This window comes from Patagioenas fasciata, chromosome 15, assembly GCF_037038585.1.
Source record: "Patagioenas fasciata isolate bPatFas1 chromosome 15, bPatFas1.hap1, whole genome shotgun sequence".
Lineage (NCBI taxonomy): Eukaryota > Metazoa > Chordata > Aves > Columbiformes > Columbidae > Patagioenas > Patagioenas fasciata.
Genome location: NC_092534.1, coordinates 17,138,254 through 17,156,070, shown reverse-complemented (window position 1 = coordinate 17,156,070; position 17,817 = coordinate 17,138,254). Strand labels below are relative to the sequence as shown.

Sequence of the window (17,817 nt, the reverse complement as noted above, 5' to 3'; positions counted from 1 at the left end):
TTGGCTTTTTAATCCTGATTTGAATTTGTTTTGCTGTTTCTAAATACTGTGATGGTTGTGTCAGATCTGTCATAACTTTGCATTGTTGTGGGAGCCGCCAGTCAGGACTGGGCTGCACTTCTCGGTTTCTGATCTCTGACTCGAGCGTCTGTCTTTGGGCTACAGCCCTATAAGGCCAATTTCTGGCCCTTTTCCGAAGCAGAGCTGGCCATGATGGAACACTGGTATCTTTAGAGTTCACTGCACTTTCATGGAACCAGTTTGCAGTTAAAAAATGGATGTTGAACCTGAGGGTTGGGTTTTTAATTTTTTTTAGTAGCTTTGGAAGTTCCTAGATGTGCACATATTTAAAATATCTAAATAGCTCACCTCAGGAGGTTGCTTTGTGGGTATTAAACTGAATCAAAGATGTGGTTTTAGTTATTAGTTTTCTTAAAAAACACTCAAGAAGAAAAAAAAACAACTAGATAGATAATAAAGTTGGGTTTTCCTGTTCTGTTGTTCTCATCTCCGTCCTCTCCTCTTTGATCATCCCTGGGAGCAGGTATTGGATCCGGAAAAGCAGGCGGATATGCTGGATTCCCTCAGGATCTACCTCCTGCAGTTCGCCACGCTGCTGGTGGAGCACGCTCCGCACCACATCCACGACAACAACAAGAACCGCAACAGCAAGCTGCGCCGCCTCATGACGTTCGCCTGGCCTTGCCTCCTGTCCAAGGCGTGCGTGGACCCGGCCTGCAAGTACAGCGGGCACTTGCTTCTGGCGCACATCATCGCAAAATTTGCCATCCATAAGAAGATAGTTCTGCAGGTATCGACTGGGAGCTGCTTTCACACGTTGAAGGGATGCTGATACCTTCTGTGCTGTGCTTTCAGTTTAAAATGCAGAGTGGAGGGTGGACAGTAGTTTTGGAGACGTAGTACACAAGTAACAGTTACATTCATATGCAACAAATAAATACAGAAGCAGGAAGCCAAGTATTAGTACAAGTTTATTTGGGCATAGGAGAATGCAGAAAGAAGTTTGACGATAAGTGAAAACAGAAAAGGGTAATGGGACAATTGAAAGTCCTTGGTTGGATTAACAAAATTGATAATGTTTCTTCATTTCAAAGAGTCAGACATTTCAGGTGAGACAAAGTGGGAACCATGGGAAGGCTTCAAATGGGCCAGTGGAGAGGGAGGAAGAAAAAGGGAACGTAAGGGAGACAGAAGTATAAGCTGTAGACTTCCGATGATGGAGTATCATTGTATATTTATCAAATTATGGGCCGTTAGGAAAAAAATGGTGTTGTTTAGGAAAAGTATGTTGTACTTTCTCTTTAGAAATACTTTATTTCTGCAAATATGTGTAGTATTAACGTTGGTCAGCAACTTTGCTGTTCAGGTGTTTCACAGCCTGCTAAAGGCCCATGCGATGGAGGCCCGTGCCATTGTCCGGCAGGCGATGGCCATCCTGACCCCGGCTGTGCCGGCTCGGATGGAGGACGGACACCAGATGCTGACCCACTGGACGCGGAAGATCATTGTGGAAGAGGGGCACACGGTTCCCCAGCTGGTGCATATCTTGCACCTGATCGTACAACATTTCAAGGTACTTGTACCAGTCACAGAATCACAGAACGTTAGGGATTGGAAGGGACCTTGAAAGATCATCTAGTCCAAGGTAGTCATCGTATCTCATATATCATGGAGATAAACTGCAGTTCGATATACGGTTTCATTTCAAAAGGCATCAGCTGTCTGCCAAGGTATTTATTTAAAACTGAAAACAGCTATTAAATAGCAAACCACTTACTAAGCTTTATCGCAATTGAAGTTAGAGCTCAGAATGTTAGGTGAAAGTCGGCAGGACTGATTCGCTGCCGAGCTGTGAAGATTCTTTAAGAGTTGTTTAAAAGGTGCAGAACATGTTCTTTTCCATCCTCCGGTAGCCCTTGTTCGTTTGACTCTGTTCTGTGGGTGGACCAGGTAGCTGGTACCTCTAGCTGCTGTGTGCTGGAAAGCACTGAACAAGTGGGGAGTGCTGCACAGTGTCAACATGGGAGGGCTTTTGGAAGCGCTTGTTAGAGTAGGATCCTGGTGACAGCCGGCTGGTCAGCTCTGCAGCCGCTCTTCAGGAATTGGAGCCTCACTGGTGTTTGACAAAAAGAAATCTGCCCGTTCAAATGTGGTTATATCTCTCCAAAAGGGTCAGCAAAAAGCTGGAATTATTGTTCCTGGAGAAAAATTAGGGTATCTTAAAAAAAACCTCTTAATGTGAGTACATGCAATCAGTAGTCCCCACTGAAAATTGTAGCCAAAATTTTATTTTTAGAGCACCAGTTACTTTTCTGGATTGAAAAATTTGAGCATGGTAGAGATTTAGCAAACTTGTGGATTAAAGACTGTGTTACCATTTTATTTTGTGGGAGTTTTTCTGTAGAATTCTCTTGGTTAACAGCCTAACGTGACTGTGAAACTGTGGTTCCAGGTTTATTATCCAGTGAGGCATCACCTGGTCCAGCACATGGTCAGTGCCATGCAGAGACTGGGCTTCACTCCCAGCGTTACCATCGAGCAAAGGAAACTGGCGGTGGATCTTGCCGAAGTAGTTATTAAATGGGAATTGCAGAGAATTAAAGACCAGCAGGTAGGAAGTCCGAACAAACTGGTGAAGATTGAGCTGCCGTGCAGTTAAATGCTTTCTTAACATGCACGTCACTGGTATTGCAGCCGGATTCAGATATGGATTCAAGTGCAAGTGGAGATGGACCAAGTTCTGCCTCGTCTGCTGTTAAAAGAGGATTGTCTCTTGACTCTGGCCAAGAAGTGAAACGCTTCAGGACAGCTACGGGGGCAATAAGTGCGGTGAGAAAAACTCAGATTTTGTTCATAGACTCTGAAATTAGAACTTGTGGCTTAGTTACTGTTCTTTTTTCCGCATAACTGGAAACTCCCTGAATTGAAGGTTATACTTCTAGAAGACGTTTTAAATCTGTTCTAGTTATCGTTTTTCAGCGTGGTTTACGAGGTTTGTGTTTTGTGCAGGTCTTTGGGCGCAGCCAGTCCCTGCCGGGAGCGGACGCGCTGCTCTCCAAGCCCATTGACAAGCAGCACACGGATACAGTCGTCAACTTCCTCATTCGAATCGCTTGCCAGGTAGTGTGTTTATTCTGACAAGCAAGTACCAACGTGGCATCAGTAGCCACAACCAGAAACCCCTCTTTCCATAGGAGTCCTTTTATGCTTGGATTATCCTAGTATTTGTGGACTTTGTTTGGCTGAAAGATTAGAAACTTGAGTGCAGAACTGTAAAAAAGTGTTTTAAGGAGGAAAGAAATTGAATTTGATAATCAGTTTCTGCATGTTTTCATCTCACACCTGATGGCTGTTATACATGAGAGGTGGGCTTTAGCTTCTTATTGTTGGCATTATTTGTTTATAACTGATGCAGGGACCGTGCACTTTGCTTCTTCATTACTTTCTCTTTTCAACACGTCCTGTATAAAGGTGACCTGTGGAGTTTGGCCACAGCCAGGCAAAGACTTTGAAAAGTTTCCTTAATTCATGTATGTGTTTGCCTGATGCTGCAAAGTATGCTCTTTTATTGCCTAGATTTAACGGCAAGAGTATTTAACCCAAAACTGAAGAGTATTCAGAGTTTCGTAGGGAAAGACTATTTGAATTACATATCTAAGGATAACAATTGTAATTGAATTTGCAAGATCAGATACATGGAATGACTACTTTTCATGCAGCATGTAGCTTTTCACCAAGTTCTGTTAAGAATTAACTTCTCCAGAGTGGGGAAGATTGGCTGGTGTAGCTCAAAGCTGAAACCGTTTATGGCTTCTGCAGCAGACTCAGCTGGTAAGTAACACAGGAGCTTATACACCACAGAACAGGCGTGAATTGAGTGAAGATTTATGCACGTTTGTGGATACCTTGCAAACAGAAAAGGTGATGAGAGTTGTAGTAATACCGTATGGGTTTACCCTTCTTTTAATATACCTCTGATGGGTGATTTGGGGTAATTAGCTAGCGGTTTAGACCCCAGTTTTGATATTTGCTACTAGTTGTCAGCTTTTTGTGCAGTTAAATGCCCTGTGACTATACTGATAAAACTACTTAAACTCATCCATTTCAGAAATAAGAAATTATGTGCTTGCCTGGAATGCATAATGAATTAATGAGTTGGCTACAAAAGGGTGTCATTTGTGAACTCTGATGAATTGCTAGGTAAACGACAACTCAAACACGGCCGGTTCTCCTGGGGAGTTACTGTCTCGCCGCTGTGTCAACCTTCTGAAAACGGCTCTGCGACCAGACATGTGGCCAAAATCAGAACTGAAGTTGCAGTGGTTTGATAAGCTGCTGATGACTGTGGTAAGTACCGTTCTAGGCCTGTGGGTTTGCTTCTGCAACAAACAAACTATCCTAGGGGTCATTTTGTAGTTAGAATAATATGTCTAGGAATATTTTATTTCCTCTTGTGTTTTTTTTGCCCAGTTTCAAATATCCCCTTTTCTTACCTATAAGTACAACCTGTAGTAGAATGTGCTGGTTTAGGTCTTGGCGGAAGGCCTGTGTCTGGAAGTTGCTGACAAACAGAGAAGATGTTATCATCTCCAGAAAGCATTTAGAGCCAGCAAGGCAACTTTCAAAACTGAGGAACATACTGTAAATGCTTAAGTAACATTTTTATGGGTAAAGATTTCATAGCACCTGGTATTTTAGTGTTTTATATTGCACGACATCCAAAAGATGGATGTGAAGCTTGGCCAGTGTAGAAACCTCAGCTTGATTACAGGTTGTCAGCAGGTTTGTTCTGAACTTGCTGCATTTCTGTTTGTGCTCTCTGCAGGAACAGCCCAACCAGGCCAACTTTGCCAACATCTGCACGGGACTGGAGGTGCTGAGCTTCCTGCTGAGCGTGCTGCAGCCGCCCGCGGTGCTCAGCAGCTTCAAGCCGCTGCAGCGCGGCGTGGCCGCCTGCATGACCTGCGGCAACACCAAGGTTCTGAGGGCAGTGCACAGTTTGCTCTCTCGCTTGATGGGCATTTTTCCTACAGAACCGAGTACGTGCTATTTTCTTCCTCCTTTTATCCTTTATTGCTGCATAACTTAAGTGATTAAGGGCAGGGTGAAGACACTCTTTGGAATGTGCTAATATTCTGTTTTATGATTCCTGCATTTAATGGTCCATTTTAGCTTGCACTTTGAACCTCTGCTTAAAAAGAAAAGCTGAAATAAGTAATCATGTGGAATACATCATTATCCATTGACATAAAAACTTAATAACCTGTGGCTGTCATAACTTTAGTTCAAGAAATGCATGCTATAAATTTAATGTATTTTTGCAATCATCATTTTTCAGCTTAAGAAGTGCATTTTTTTTTTTAGTTGTTAAGCTTTTCTGTTTTGCTAAAACAAGGAAGGGAGAGTGTGAAAAAGAAAGACAATAGGTAATGTGCTATATCTTAATATAAACTAATCTAGATAATCTTTATTAAACACATCAGTAATGTAAGACTTCTCATCCATATGAATTATTTAGAGGTAGTGGCACACTATAGAAACATATTGGTCGTATAATAAAGAGGTTGATGTAAGTGAAGGATCTCTCGTGTCACCTTGGTTTATTAGCGAGATGGAGTTCCCACGATGGTGTGGGCGAGCGGATGTTCGCAGTGTAACTGTTCCTTGCTCTGTGCCTGACGTTACCAGAATTGAACACGACTCTCCTACCTCTGCAGGTACCTCAAGCGTCGCTTCCAAGTATGAGGAGCTGGAGTGCCTTTATGCTGCGGTTGGAAAGGTTATTTATGAAGGACTTACCAATTATGAAAAGGCCACCAATGCTAACCCTTCTCAGCTCTTTGGTAAGCCTCACGTCTGCAGCAGCCACTGCGCAGTGCCCCCTAACGAGTGTGGGCTTTGTCAGGAGCTTTTCTTGTCGGTAAGGAGGTTGCAATCGGCCTCGTGCAGAGGCGGCCGCGGGAAGCGCTTGGAGCTGACTCGCGAGCTGGGGATGTCTGTTCTCTGGGAAGAAAGGGACGGGGGCTCATTCCGCTCTGTTCTGGCAGCTGACGTGGCAGCTCTTACTGGAAGTGGGGAGCTCCAGCTGTGCTGGGTGGAAGCCTTTTGTACTCAGAGTGCCCAGGAAAGAGATGCAGCTCTCAGATTAACCAAAATACAGAGTGAAAGTTACTGGAAACCAAAATCCTGTGGGTACTACTCTGAGGTATAATAGGGTATTTCAAGGGATCTGGGCAAACATTCTTAGGTGTTACTGCCTTATACTTTATTTTTCAGTTGTCTTTAAAGCCACATTTATCAGCTGACGTAGGTAGTGTAGGAAGATTTATGTATTTATAAATCTTGAGTTCTCAGTAAGTAGAAATTATGAAAAGCTATTTTTTCTTGATTGAGCAAATCTGAATTTTTAGCATATCCCATTCTGAAGACCTGAAATTTTATGTTCTTGTTCTTTGTACTTAATGTAACTGGTAGGGAGCTCAGCTACATACTGCAATTACAAAGATACATTGGATAATGCTGTTTGGCCCAGAAGTGGTTGTGTTGGTAATATAGGCTTGAAATTGCCCCATTTTGGAAAAGTTGTTGACTTAAATGGCAAATGACCTTCACTGTTCTACTCTGTGATCTGTGCAGGCAGCTCTGATTTCGCTTGGGGAACTGCCTGTTTCTCAGGTGTCAGGCGGTGCCTTACAACAAACTAACCAAGAAGGGTGTTTCTTACACTGCGTCCAGAGCCCCACTGAAAAGCATCAGCACAATCTCACCGTCAGGTGGTGCATAACTTACGGAACCTGTGCTGGAGAGGCTGAGCTTTCTGTGCCGCGTTCTGTGCCGCGTTCTGTGCCGCGTTCTGTGCCGCGTTCTGTGCCGCGTTCTGTGCCGCGTTCCGTGCCCGTCTGAACAGCTTTTGAAGCAACCATTCAGTGAACAAAGCGCCCTTCTGCGAATGTCGTTGTGGGCCTCTCCTGAACGATGGGGCTGCAGAAAGGAAAGGAATGGCTGTAGGCTTTGTGGGGGTACGGTTTGACAGGATGTTTGTAGTTTTTTAAAAGTATTAAGTATTTTAAAACAGAGATGTTGCTAAAACGGGTTGGTCTGCGTGGATGCGGATAAGCTGTCAACAGCTGTGTCGTTCGAAGGGAGCGTGGTCTCGTAGGCATCGTGCGTTCATGAACTGCCAAAAGTACCAAAAGTGTTTCAATAGTGTTTGCTTTTTCAGTCTACGGTAACGGATTTACGAAACTGTAGAAAACCAAGATTGTGTAACTTTTTAAAATTGTTAATTACTAAACCCAATCCCATTAATGTAAAAGTTTTGCTAGTTTTTGCCACTAAAGCAAAGGTGCAACGTTAGGAGTTAGTTTCACTTTGCCTGGATAACCATTTGTTGTTGTAAGGCCCTGGAGCAGTATCTGCTCTCAGTTCCTCTCTTTCTCTCCTCTCTTTCTCCCCCTTGTCCATCCGTCACGCACTTAGATACAGAACTTTCCAATATTTTGCTTATTGCAGAAATTAAACTTTAGATTAAAGTTGAGACCGAAAGGTTTTCTTCGAATCTATCCAGGTTTCTAGTCCCTGTGACCTGGGTAGGCCGTGTGTTTTCACAGCAGGACAGAACACAGGTAGAACACCTGCCTCTCTCGCTTGTGTCCCACTCAATAGAGGTTTTACAGAAGTATTGGTTTTTATCCGCAGGTACTTTAATGATCCTGAAGTCCGCATGCAGTAACAACCCCAGCTATATCGACAGGCTGATTTCGGTTTTCATGCGATCTCTGCAGAAGATGGTCAGGGAACACCTAAACCCACAGGCGACAGCAGGAGCGGCAGAAGCAAATACAGGTATCGCTTTAACAGACTGTTTGTTAATACTGGAACAGCAGTTTGAGTTACGTTGGTAGAGCTGATGCTTTTGTTTTCATGTCTGTACAGTTCTCTCTAAACAAATGAACTGGGTCATGAGTCGTTGCAAAACTAATCAGATGTTCTTTTAGAAAGAGAATCCCATGCTAGTGAAGACGGCTGTAATTTATTAATGAATAAGCTGCTGAAGAAAATACTCTGCAAGAATTGCTGCTGTTAGATTCTGAGCTCATATTTTAATTAGGTAAATGAGAACCTTGGAAATTTTATTAACACTGAGAAAGAATTGGAAAATTATTCAACTTGACAGATAAGCAAGTCAGGAAATGAAGAGAACAGAATAGATGTGCCGCATCATACGGTATTTCTTTCACAAGTTTAATTGCGGTTTTTCAACACTGGGATTTCATGATATCTCTTACCAAAGATTTACTGAAATGAAAGCCCACAGGTTTGCCTTAGGATTCTGAATGGATTTGGGTGCTTTGGAAGGAGTCTGTCACACTCCTTTAGGAATGGAAAGTAGTCCAGGTAAGAGACATTGCGAGTGACCCCCGGGTGTAGTGAGAAGGTGCCGTGATGCTCAGGGACGGGGTTTAGTGCTGGACTGGGCAGTGCTGGCTTAGCGGTTGGATTTGATGGTCTTAAAGGTCTTTTCCAACCTAAACGATTCTGTGATTGTCATAGCTGTTTCTAAATTACAGTAGCTTATCTTGAAAATGTCTTTACGAGGCGTTTTATGGTCATCTAAACAAAGCTAATCCTCCCCCTGCATCCACAGCAGGTACGAGTGAGCTGGTGATGCTGAGCCTGGACCTGGTGAAAACTCGCCTGGCCGTGATGAGCATGGAAATGAGGAAGAATTTCATACAAGCTATTCTAACATCTCTCATTGAAAAATCGACGGATGCCAAAATTCTGCGTGCAGTGGTAAAAATAGTGGAAGAGTGGGTGAAGAACAATTCCCCAATGGCAGCTAATCAGGTACACTGAGAAGACAAAATCATTATTGCACTCAAGTATCAAATACATGTGTAAACCACTGTTATAATTCATTACTTTTTGACAGTGAGGCATCTAAGAGTCTGTTGTATGTGTTTAGATGCCCCTGATGAGGTTTGGAATGCTTTGCGTCCCCTGGGAAGGTAACTGGAGGTGCTTGGTGGTTTTTAGGCTTGTGTTAGATGTGTGATCTCAGATGCTGCTTTGCTGAGACCTTGTCTTGAAGTAAAGATTTTAAAATCCATTTCACATGCACTTGGCTAGAGAGACCCTTCCGGAAGAGCACGACTAATGCTGGTCTAAATCACGTTATTCGTGGAACATCTTGTGGCCTCAACTTGCCCTGTTTTCTGTTAGATTTGAGTACTTGACAACCTAGAACTGTATAAAAAGACCTACTCTTTTTTGTAATCTACAACTTCAACCTGTTTATAGCAATGATTTTAAAATTCTCTAACATATATTGGAAGGATTGATTTGTTTCTGTTTTCGAGAGCTATGACCCCCTTACCAAGCTATTTTTCAGTATTGAGAGCAAAGGAGCGCTACAAAGGAAGGCCGAGCTGGGCTTTGGCTGTGCTGGTTCTCTGCGTGCTTTAAGATGAATTGACAAAATTAATCATGTCTTCTTTTAACACAGACGCCTACTCTGCGGGAAAAGTCCATTTTACTAGTGAAAATGATGACTTACATTGAAAAGCGTTTTCCAGAAGACCTTGAATTAAATGCCCAGTTCTTAGACCTTGTTAACTATGTCTATAGGTAATTATGGCAATTAATCATTTATTGCAGCTTATTGGTTCATAGTTTGTACCATATGACCTTTGTAACATGCCATCAGTCTTTTTAGGTCTGAATTTGGTGTTGGTGGTATTTACGGAAGACAAAGTGAAAACACAAGTCCCTTAGAAGGGGTTTTGGTTTTGGCTCCGAGCAGCAGCCTGTTCCTTTTCCTGTAGCTGCTGGTATCCGAAGAGCTGCGGTGGCAGCTGGAATCTGACCGTCTTTTGACAGCTGTAGCCTATTAAGACTTCTGCTTTTAAAACTGCGTGTAAATTATACTTTGAGGAGACTTTGCTGGCTAAACTGGCAGGTTTTGTAACATGATGAAATAATGAGAATAGTTACCATATTAAAAAATGCCACATATTTAATCTTGTGCTGATGATTCAGGTTATTTTGAGTTCCTGTTTGCTGCTGTTAGTGTTCTGGTTAACTGTGTCAAACCCTCGTATGGACATGGTCAGAAGGTTTTATCAGTGAATGTCATTTGGCATTCCCAGGAGGATATAGGTGTGGCTGAATTTGGTTCACGATTACGATGACATTTTATCCTCAAAGAGTTTTTTGCAGTAGTTCTGGGGAAGTTTCCAAAGAGCACCAGTATTGTCTGTGCTGTTTCTCTGAAGTGCTGCCCCGGGATGCGTGGCACAGCAGCCGGGCTTCTCCAGAACCTCACCTCTTTGCATTTTGCTGTTTTGTGCACAAAACCCAGAAGGTTTCTCTGTCTAACGTCCGTGTCCCTTCGCTTCTGTTCGTTTCAGGGATGAGAGTCTCTCTGGCAGCGAGCTGACTGCGAAGCTCGAGCCGGCGTTTCTGTCGGGGCTGCGCTGTGCCCAGCCGCTCATACGAGCCAAGTTCTTTGAGGTCTTCGACAATTCCATGAAACGGCGCGTTTACGAGCGCCTGCTTTATGTGACCTGTTCTCAGAACTGGGAAGCGATGGGCAACCACTTCTGGATAAAACAGTGCATCGAGGTAGGGAAATTATTTGTGTCAGAAGTACAATCGTAATTTGACAAACATGTTTTATTCCCCATTTTCCGTGGCTGTGTTTAAAAGCATTATGCAGTTTGTATCTCGTAGTATGTATTATCTGTATCAAAGCTAAAAATACCAAGTCTGTTGCCTCAGATACTTGCAGTGATTGATAAATATTAAACCACAGTGGTGTTTTCCTTGAAATACTACAGTGAAACGTATATTTAACAACTCCTGTTGTGTTTTAATGCCCCAGCTGCTGTTGGCAGTGTGCGAGCGGAATACGACGATAGGGACAAGCTGCCAGGGCGCTATGCTGCCCTCCATCACCAACGTCATCAACCTGGCTGACAGTCACGACAGAGCAGCGTTCGCCATGGTCACCCACGTCAAGCAGGAGCCTCGCGAAAGGGAGAACAGCGAATCCAAAGAGGAGGTAACTTACAGAAATCTTTTTGATGGCATACAGCTCTTCCTGGTTTCTCGTCAAGTCAACCTGCAGGATGTGTCTTGAGCTGATGTGCACGGATTATTCCGTATATCTTGTGTTTAATACGTTGTAGTTTAGCCATGCGTGGGTTTCTCAGAACTCCACTCATTTGAGCTGACCTTTGCTATAGCACTGTAGCAGTTCTGTATCCGAACCTGAGGAACTAGCAGAGATAAATGGCGAGACCTGAAATAAGTTGATTGGAAGGGTATTTTGTGTTTGTTTGGAAAAAAGCACAAGTGCTTAGGAAAAATCTGCGTGCTCTGCGTTGTTTGCTTCTGCATAGGATGTCGAAATAGACATCGAGCTGGCTCCGGGGGATCAGACCAGCACACCCAAAACGAAGGAGCTTTCGGAGAAGGACATTGGCAATCAGCTGCACATGCTGACCAACCGCCACGACAAGTTCCTTGACTCTCTTCGGGAAGTGAAGGTTGGTAGGGGTCGGTTGTTTCCGGACTCCCCATGGTAATCCTACGGCTTCAAACTGACTTGACGTGCTTTTTTTTTTCCTTTTTTATCTCACACTTCAGATTTTTTTTCACTTTTTTTCCTTTTTAACGGATACGTCTCTCATGATCTCATCTGAGTTCTTACTTGCATAAAGTAAAAAACTCTTAAGCCTTCACTGAGTTGCTGGTTGTTACTCTGTCCCTTTCCACCTGTAAGTGTGTTATAGCTGTTCAGTTAAGAAAACAATGATGGCAAAGACCAGGTATAGGATCAAAAAAGTGTATGGTATCTTAGGATTAAATAATTCACCAGGAGATAATTCTAGCTGAAAGCCGTGTTGAAATCTCATGGTTGTAACAGTTCTATCCATTTTTTTTTAAATGGTTACAGTGCTGAATCCATCTCGATCCATGTGAAAATACGATTAAATTTTGTTACAGTCACCTGTATTGCTGAAGGAAACACTTATTTAATCTGTTGATTGGAAAACGCATTTGCATTCCTGCTTAAACAACTATATAACTGTGAACTGTTTCTCCACAGTATTAATTGTATTTCCCCATTGATTTACATCTCTGTTTCTAGACGGGAGCGTTGCTGAGCGCCTTTGTGCAGCTGTGTCATATTTCTACACCATTAGCAGAGAAGACCTGGATTCAGCTGTTCTCACGGCTTTGGAAAATCTTGTCAGACAGACAACAACATGTAAGAGTCTCTCTCCTCACTTACAGATTCTTCTTTGTGAACGACTCGTGTTCAGGAAGATGTGTTTGTGTGATCAGTGACTCGTTCACTTGCTTGAGAAGCTTGCTGTTCTTCGTGAGCACTGAATGCTGTATGCCTCTGCCAGTACGCCTTTTGAAAGAAACAGGACCCTTCGATTTAAACAGAGAACTACACTTATCAAATTATTGTTCCCTGCATTAGTGAGATTTTTAATCTGAATTCTCTAATTGAAGAATCAGAATGAGCAATGCCGTGTTTCCCTGCAGGCCCTAGCGGGTGAGATCAGCCCTTTCCTGTGCAGCGGCAGCCACCAGGTGCAGCGCGACTGCCAGCCCAGCGCCCTCAACTGCTTTGTGGAAGCCATGTCGCAGTGCGTTCCCCCCATTCCCATCAGACCCTGCGTCCTGAAGTACTTGGGGAAAACCCACAACCTCTGGTTCCGTTCTACGCTGATGCTGGAACATCAAGCCTTTGAAAAAGGACTGAGTCTGCAGATCAAGCCTAAACAGACAACAGAATTTTATGAGCAGGAAAGCATAACTCCTCCTCAACAGGTAGCGTTCTATTGATTGAAATGTGAAGAGAAAACATGCAGTGACAGTATAGGACAATAGTATCAAGAATCATTTAGGTTGGAGAAGACCCTTAAGATCATTGAGCCCAACCATAAACCTCACACTGCGAAGTCCACCACTGGAGCACGTCCCTGAGCGCCACGGCTGCAGGTTTCTGCAGCACCTCCAGCACATCCCCGGGCAGCCTGTTCCCGTGCCTGACAACCCTTCTGTAAAGAAACTGTTCCAGATATCCAATCTAAGCTTCCCTGGGCACAACTTGAGGCTGCTGCCTCTTGCCCTACTGCTTGGTATCTGGGGACACTGACCCCACCTCACTACCACCTCCTTTCGGGTACTTACAGAGAGCAAGGAGGTCTCCCCCCAGCCTCCTTTTCTCCAGACTGCACGCCACCAGTTACTAGTTGCATGCTTTCTGGAGTTTTAAAAAGAGTTCCTATAGACACTTTGCTGTTTCCATGTCTTTCTCAATTTTCTGCAGCGTAGAACGTGGTTTTGCTACCTGCTGTGCTTTGTAAGGACAGCTTGACTGTGGAGAAATCTGTGTGCTTCACTTTGTAGGAAATACTGGATTCCCTCGCCGAGCTCTACTCGTTGTTACAGGAGGAGGACATGTGGGCCGGACTGTGGCAGAAACGCTGTAAATTCCCGGAGACAGCAACAGCTATTGCCTATGAGCAACATGGCTTTTTCGAACAGGTAAGGCCAGTGGTGTCAGAAACTGTTTGAGTAGTTCTGCTGTCAGGGTGAATATTAATATGAATATTAATAAACAGCTTAGTCTTTTAACGTAGTGCCCCAGCTGCTTTACTGGCTAAAGTAGTTTAAGGCCGTGTCATACCCAGATAAGGTGAGAGTTTTGAGCACATCATCAGTTGTTCATTACAGCTCTAAAGCTGCCAAATAGTGACGATATTCAGGAATGACTTAACACACTTTTTTTCCCTAAACTTTGAATTTATAAAAGAATTTATATAAAGAATTTATTTTTAAATAGAAGAATGTTCAGTTAATGTGTCTATAGCAAATGGAAGAATAAAGTGGTTTGGATTTTATTTAGGCACAGGAAACTTATGAAAAAGCAATGGAAAAGGCTAAAAAAGAGCACGAACGGAACAACGCTTCCCCTTCCATCTTCCCCGAGTACCAGCTGTGGGAAGATCACTGGATTCGGTGAGGCTCTAAAGCTCAGGTAGAGCAAGTGTAAACCCTGCAATAGAAGTAGAAGACTCTGCTGGTTTAAAGCATTAGTTACGGGAATAAACGTGCTCGGGACTTAGCTCAGATACAAGAGCAACTTAAGGGAATAAAGCCCGCTATTCTTTACTCCCCTACCAAAGCCTCAGAAGCGACCTGCCTGAAGTGTTGTACAAATGTAATTTGCTATTGGTGAAACTGGAGCTGAAATTTGTTTTTCCTATTTAAAATGGCTGTTCTGGGAGACCCAAAATGCAGCTCTTCCCTGTTCACAGATCTGTGTTATGACTGGGAATAAGTTCAAAAAAGGAAATCTTCCCATCTGGGTAAAAGTTCTGCAGTGCTTGCAGAGCTGTTCATAGACAAACAAATATGCGGATAATATTCCAATACACATCATCTATAGTCGCTTTTACTGAAATTTTTTTGTTTTTCGTAAGCGAATTGACAATGGTTTTGATTTTCTCAGTTGCTCCAAAGAGCTGAATCAGTGGGAACCTTTGACAGAATACGGCCAGTCCAAAGGTCACATAAACCCTTACTTGGTCCTGGAGTGCGCGTGGAGGGTCTCCAACTGGACTGCCATGAAGGAGGCTCTGGTGCAGGTGAGCGGGGGCGTCTCGCGCTCCTCTTCGGTGTCTTTGTTCGTCTGACCGCTGGCGTTTTTAACCAGGCGGAGTCACGGTTCACTTCGCGCACGCAGTGAGCTGCTCTTTGGCAGTTTTCCTTGGATGTCCCCGCTCGGCTGGGTGGTTTGGCAGCTGGGGGCCGTCACTTCAGCAGGCAGGCTTGGCTCTCTTTTCTGCCTCTTCATAGAGCTGTACCCTGTAAGGAATGCAGCCAGGACAGGTGAAAGACATGGGGCGTGCTCACGGGACGTGAAACAGAAACAAGTGCTTGCCACAGGAGTGTGTGCCAGCAGGGTACGCAGAGAGACTTAAAATGGGACCCTTGCATGTATATGAGACCATTTAAAATAATTCAGTGTTGAGGAGGGACTGTTCTTGTATTTAACACCTTTACAGGGACAAATTTCCCTTTTGTGAAAAGGAGTAAAGTAAGAAAATACATCTGTTATCATCTTGCTGTCTGTGGGAAATGTCACTATGCTTCTGAGTGTGAAAAGACAAAAGGCCATTGCCTCTGTTTTTGTTTTAGCACTGGAAGGGCAAAGCCAAAGTGTTGTCAGCTTCTGCTGGCCAAGCTTCCAACTGCTAAACACACAGAACATTTTAAGATGCTTGGGAGCGCTAGCGGTTGGAGCCAGTGTGGTCAAGCCTAGAAGGTGGAATATCTCTTTTAAAGCCTAAACCAAGAAATGTCTTGTCCAGTATATTATAAACCCCGAGTTCAAAGAAAAGGAGATCAATGGCGTCTGGCAGGTTCTGGGCGCGGAGGTTGGCAGGGCGAGCAGAAGTGACAGCCACGAGTGGCTGCTGGGGTGCGTGAGGGCGCTGAGTGCTGTGGATGTGCTCAGTCAATAGACCGGTACTGAACGGCTGAGGAGAAGGTGCTGCTGAAGCCGTAAACGGAGCTTTCGTGGCTCTACTCAGATACTTGTAACAGTGGCAGGACACGTCTGCATAAATGTTAAGATATGAAAGAATAATTGATTCTCTGCTGCTATACTCGCTACTCCAGCTTTGTTGGTATTCTTTAATGTGGCTGTTTTTATCAAGTTCTATGGCTGATTCACAGGAGAGGTCAGAAAAGACAGCAAATGTGTATCAGTTTTCCTAAATCTTAGTGAAACATTTTTAATAATCTACCTAATAAAGTTGAGCTATTAACATAGCAAGTGGCCTTTGAGAGCACGCAGGACTCATTTCCATTTGCTCACATGGCCATTGTGGTTAACGATCCAGGAGATAATGTAATCAAGACAGAGATGATTTTCGCAGTGTAAATGGAAAGAGCAACCTGGCAGTTTCTCTTTGCTGGCTCAGGCGTGGAAGTCGGTTGAGGATGACAGAACTAACAGTTGTAGTGGTTAAGGTGCAGTGTATCAACGAGGAGATAGTGCAGAGGGATCGCTGCGCTGCGTGCCGATCCGTAGAGGGTTTGATGTAAAGCAGCGCAACGGGAAGTGAACGACTTCCAGACCGAAGGCCTGGGGGTCAGCTGTGAGCGTTGGTGCAGGTTCACTGGGAAATGCTCCCTGAACCTGGTTCTTAGAAGCGCTTGGCAGTTTCTAGTTGCTGTATTTCTACTGTTTGTGGATTTGAAGAAAACGGTGTAAGGTTATTTTGTACCTGATTTTAGCACTGTGACCTTGCCTTTGCACCTGTACTCAGGAGTTACTTTGACATCAAAGTCAGTTGTAGATGTCTTAAAAATTATTAACTGTTTATTCCCATAGACTTAGCAGTGTCCCAGAGCAGGCAGTTAGGAGCTACACTGCCAGCATAGTGTGCTGCCGTAAAGGGACGGGATCCTCCCAAGGGAGAAGTTGACGTGCCCTGATGTTGGGGGTAGTGCATCTTCTCTGCAGAGAAGCATCTTCTTGATTGACGCAGGGCGAGCGGGTTTGCGGTGTTTGTTTAGTTCTTTAAAGTCTGCGTTAGAGTCTGAATGATCTCGACTGGGCTTCTGTCCGGTGCCTTGCAGGTGGAGCTGAGCTGCCCGAAGGAGATGGCGTGGAAGGTGAACATGTACAGAGGGTACCTGGCCATCTGCCACCCCGAGGAGCAGCAGCTGAACTTCATCGAGCGCCTGGTGGAGATGGCGAGCAGCCTGGCCATCCGGGAGTGGCGGAGGCTGCCGCACGTGGTCTCGCACGTTCACACCCCCCTTCTCCAGGTGAGAACGAAAGTGCTTTATTGCCCGTTATTTTCCAGAAGCAGTTTTCAGGACTTTGAGTAACTGTGAGCATAAAATATTTCACTATATAGTACTGATTGTTTTTTTGTAGTGGTATTTTTATGGTAAAAGTTGCAGAATGTGCATTTTGATTTGGATTCCTTTTAAAGTTTTTGTAGTTTACCTGAATCCATTCTGTTTGTGGCATACTGAGGTAGCTCTTCAAAAATTGATCAGATGGCTCAGCCTTTTTAGTGGACTAATGCATGATGCACTGCAGTGCTTGAGGACCGTGAATATTCAGTGGGTTTTGAAGCAAAGTCCATTTTGGATGGATATATTACTACAGTATGTTACTTGCAGAAGTGTTGAAATAACCACCTAAGTGTTCTTCTCAGTTAAATGTGTTGCATGTGGTATGGAATTTTGTCAACTCTAATGTGCTCCTGTATTGTTTTAAACTTTTTGGCCTCAAGATGCTTCCAGAAGCTTCTGGAGACTGAGCCTTGTGTCCTCTGATTTGCGTTGTACGGCTGCAGGCAGAGCGTGGCAGCGGTAGGGCAGCACCGGCTCCACTGTGGGGTCTGGACAGGGTCACTTGTCGTCTAGGCCGTGTCCTTGCTTGGATGTCCTGATGGACGTGCGCCCGGTGGAGATGAGCGGCGGTCGCTGGCGAGGGAACCCGTCATGTCCGGGCAGGAGCGGTGGAACAGCCGAGTGCAACGCGAGCTGCCGTTCCACCAGAGGGGTGCGCTCAGTGATGCGCTGCTCACCGGGCTCTGCATGGCCCTCGCCTGCAGGGATGCAGGGGCCCTGGCTTTCCGAGTTGCGTGTGATGTAGTGCCTTCTGTAGTTCTGTTAGGATCAGTAGCTTTGCCCTGTGTGTGATGTAGTGCCTTCTGTAGTTGTGTTAGGATCGGTAGCTTT

General features: G+C 44.4%; 1 protein-coding gene across 5 annotated transcripts in view; it reads left to right on the top strand.

The window, feature by feature from the left end:
- TRRAP (transformation/transcription domain associated protein) overlaps positions 1-17,817 on the top strand; it is a 71,426-nt gene that overhangs the window by 31,048 nt on the left and 22,561 nt on the right. For 4 of the 5 annotated variants that reach the window (XM_065850467.2, XM_065850466.2, XM_065850470.2 and 1 more), the window contains 20 exons: positions 545-811; positions 1,388-1,594; positions 2,474-2,632; positions 2,716-2,850; positions 3,031-3,141; positions 4,222-4,368; positions 4,847-5,060; positions 5,739-5,864; positions 7,720-7,866; positions 8,669-8,871; positions 9,530-9,651; positions 10,434-10,647; positions 10,907-11,086; positions 11,427-11,573; positions 12,179-12,298; positions 12,586-12,873; positions 13,456-13,593; positions 13,955-14,067; positions 14,561-14,696; positions 16,699-16,890. In XM_065850467.2, coding sequence (XP_065706539.2) covers positions 545-811; positions 1,388-1,594; positions 2,474-2,632; positions 2,716-2,850; positions 3,031-3,141; positions 4,222-4,368; positions 4,847-5,060; positions 5,739-5,864; positions 7,720-7,866; positions 8,669-8,871; positions 9,530-9,651; positions 10,434-10,647; positions 10,907-11,086; positions 11,427-11,573; positions 12,179-12,298; positions 12,586-12,873; positions 13,456-13,593; positions 13,955-14,067; positions 14,561-14,696; positions 16,699-16,890 — 3,366 coding nt within the window. The remainder of the gene's footprint in view (positions 1-544; positions 812-1,387; positions 1,595-2,473; positions 2,633-2,715; positions 2,851-3,030; positions 3,142-4,221; positions 4,369-4,846; positions 5,061-5,738; positions 5,865-7,719; positions 7,867-8,668; positions 8,872-9,529; positions 9,652-10,433; positions 10,648-10,906; positions 11,087-11,426; positions 11,574-12,178; positions 12,299-12,585; positions 12,874-13,455; positions 13,594-13,954; positions 14,068-14,560; positions 14,697-16,698; positions 16,891-17,817) is intronic. The other variant, XM_065850472.2, reaches the window with a different exon arrangement.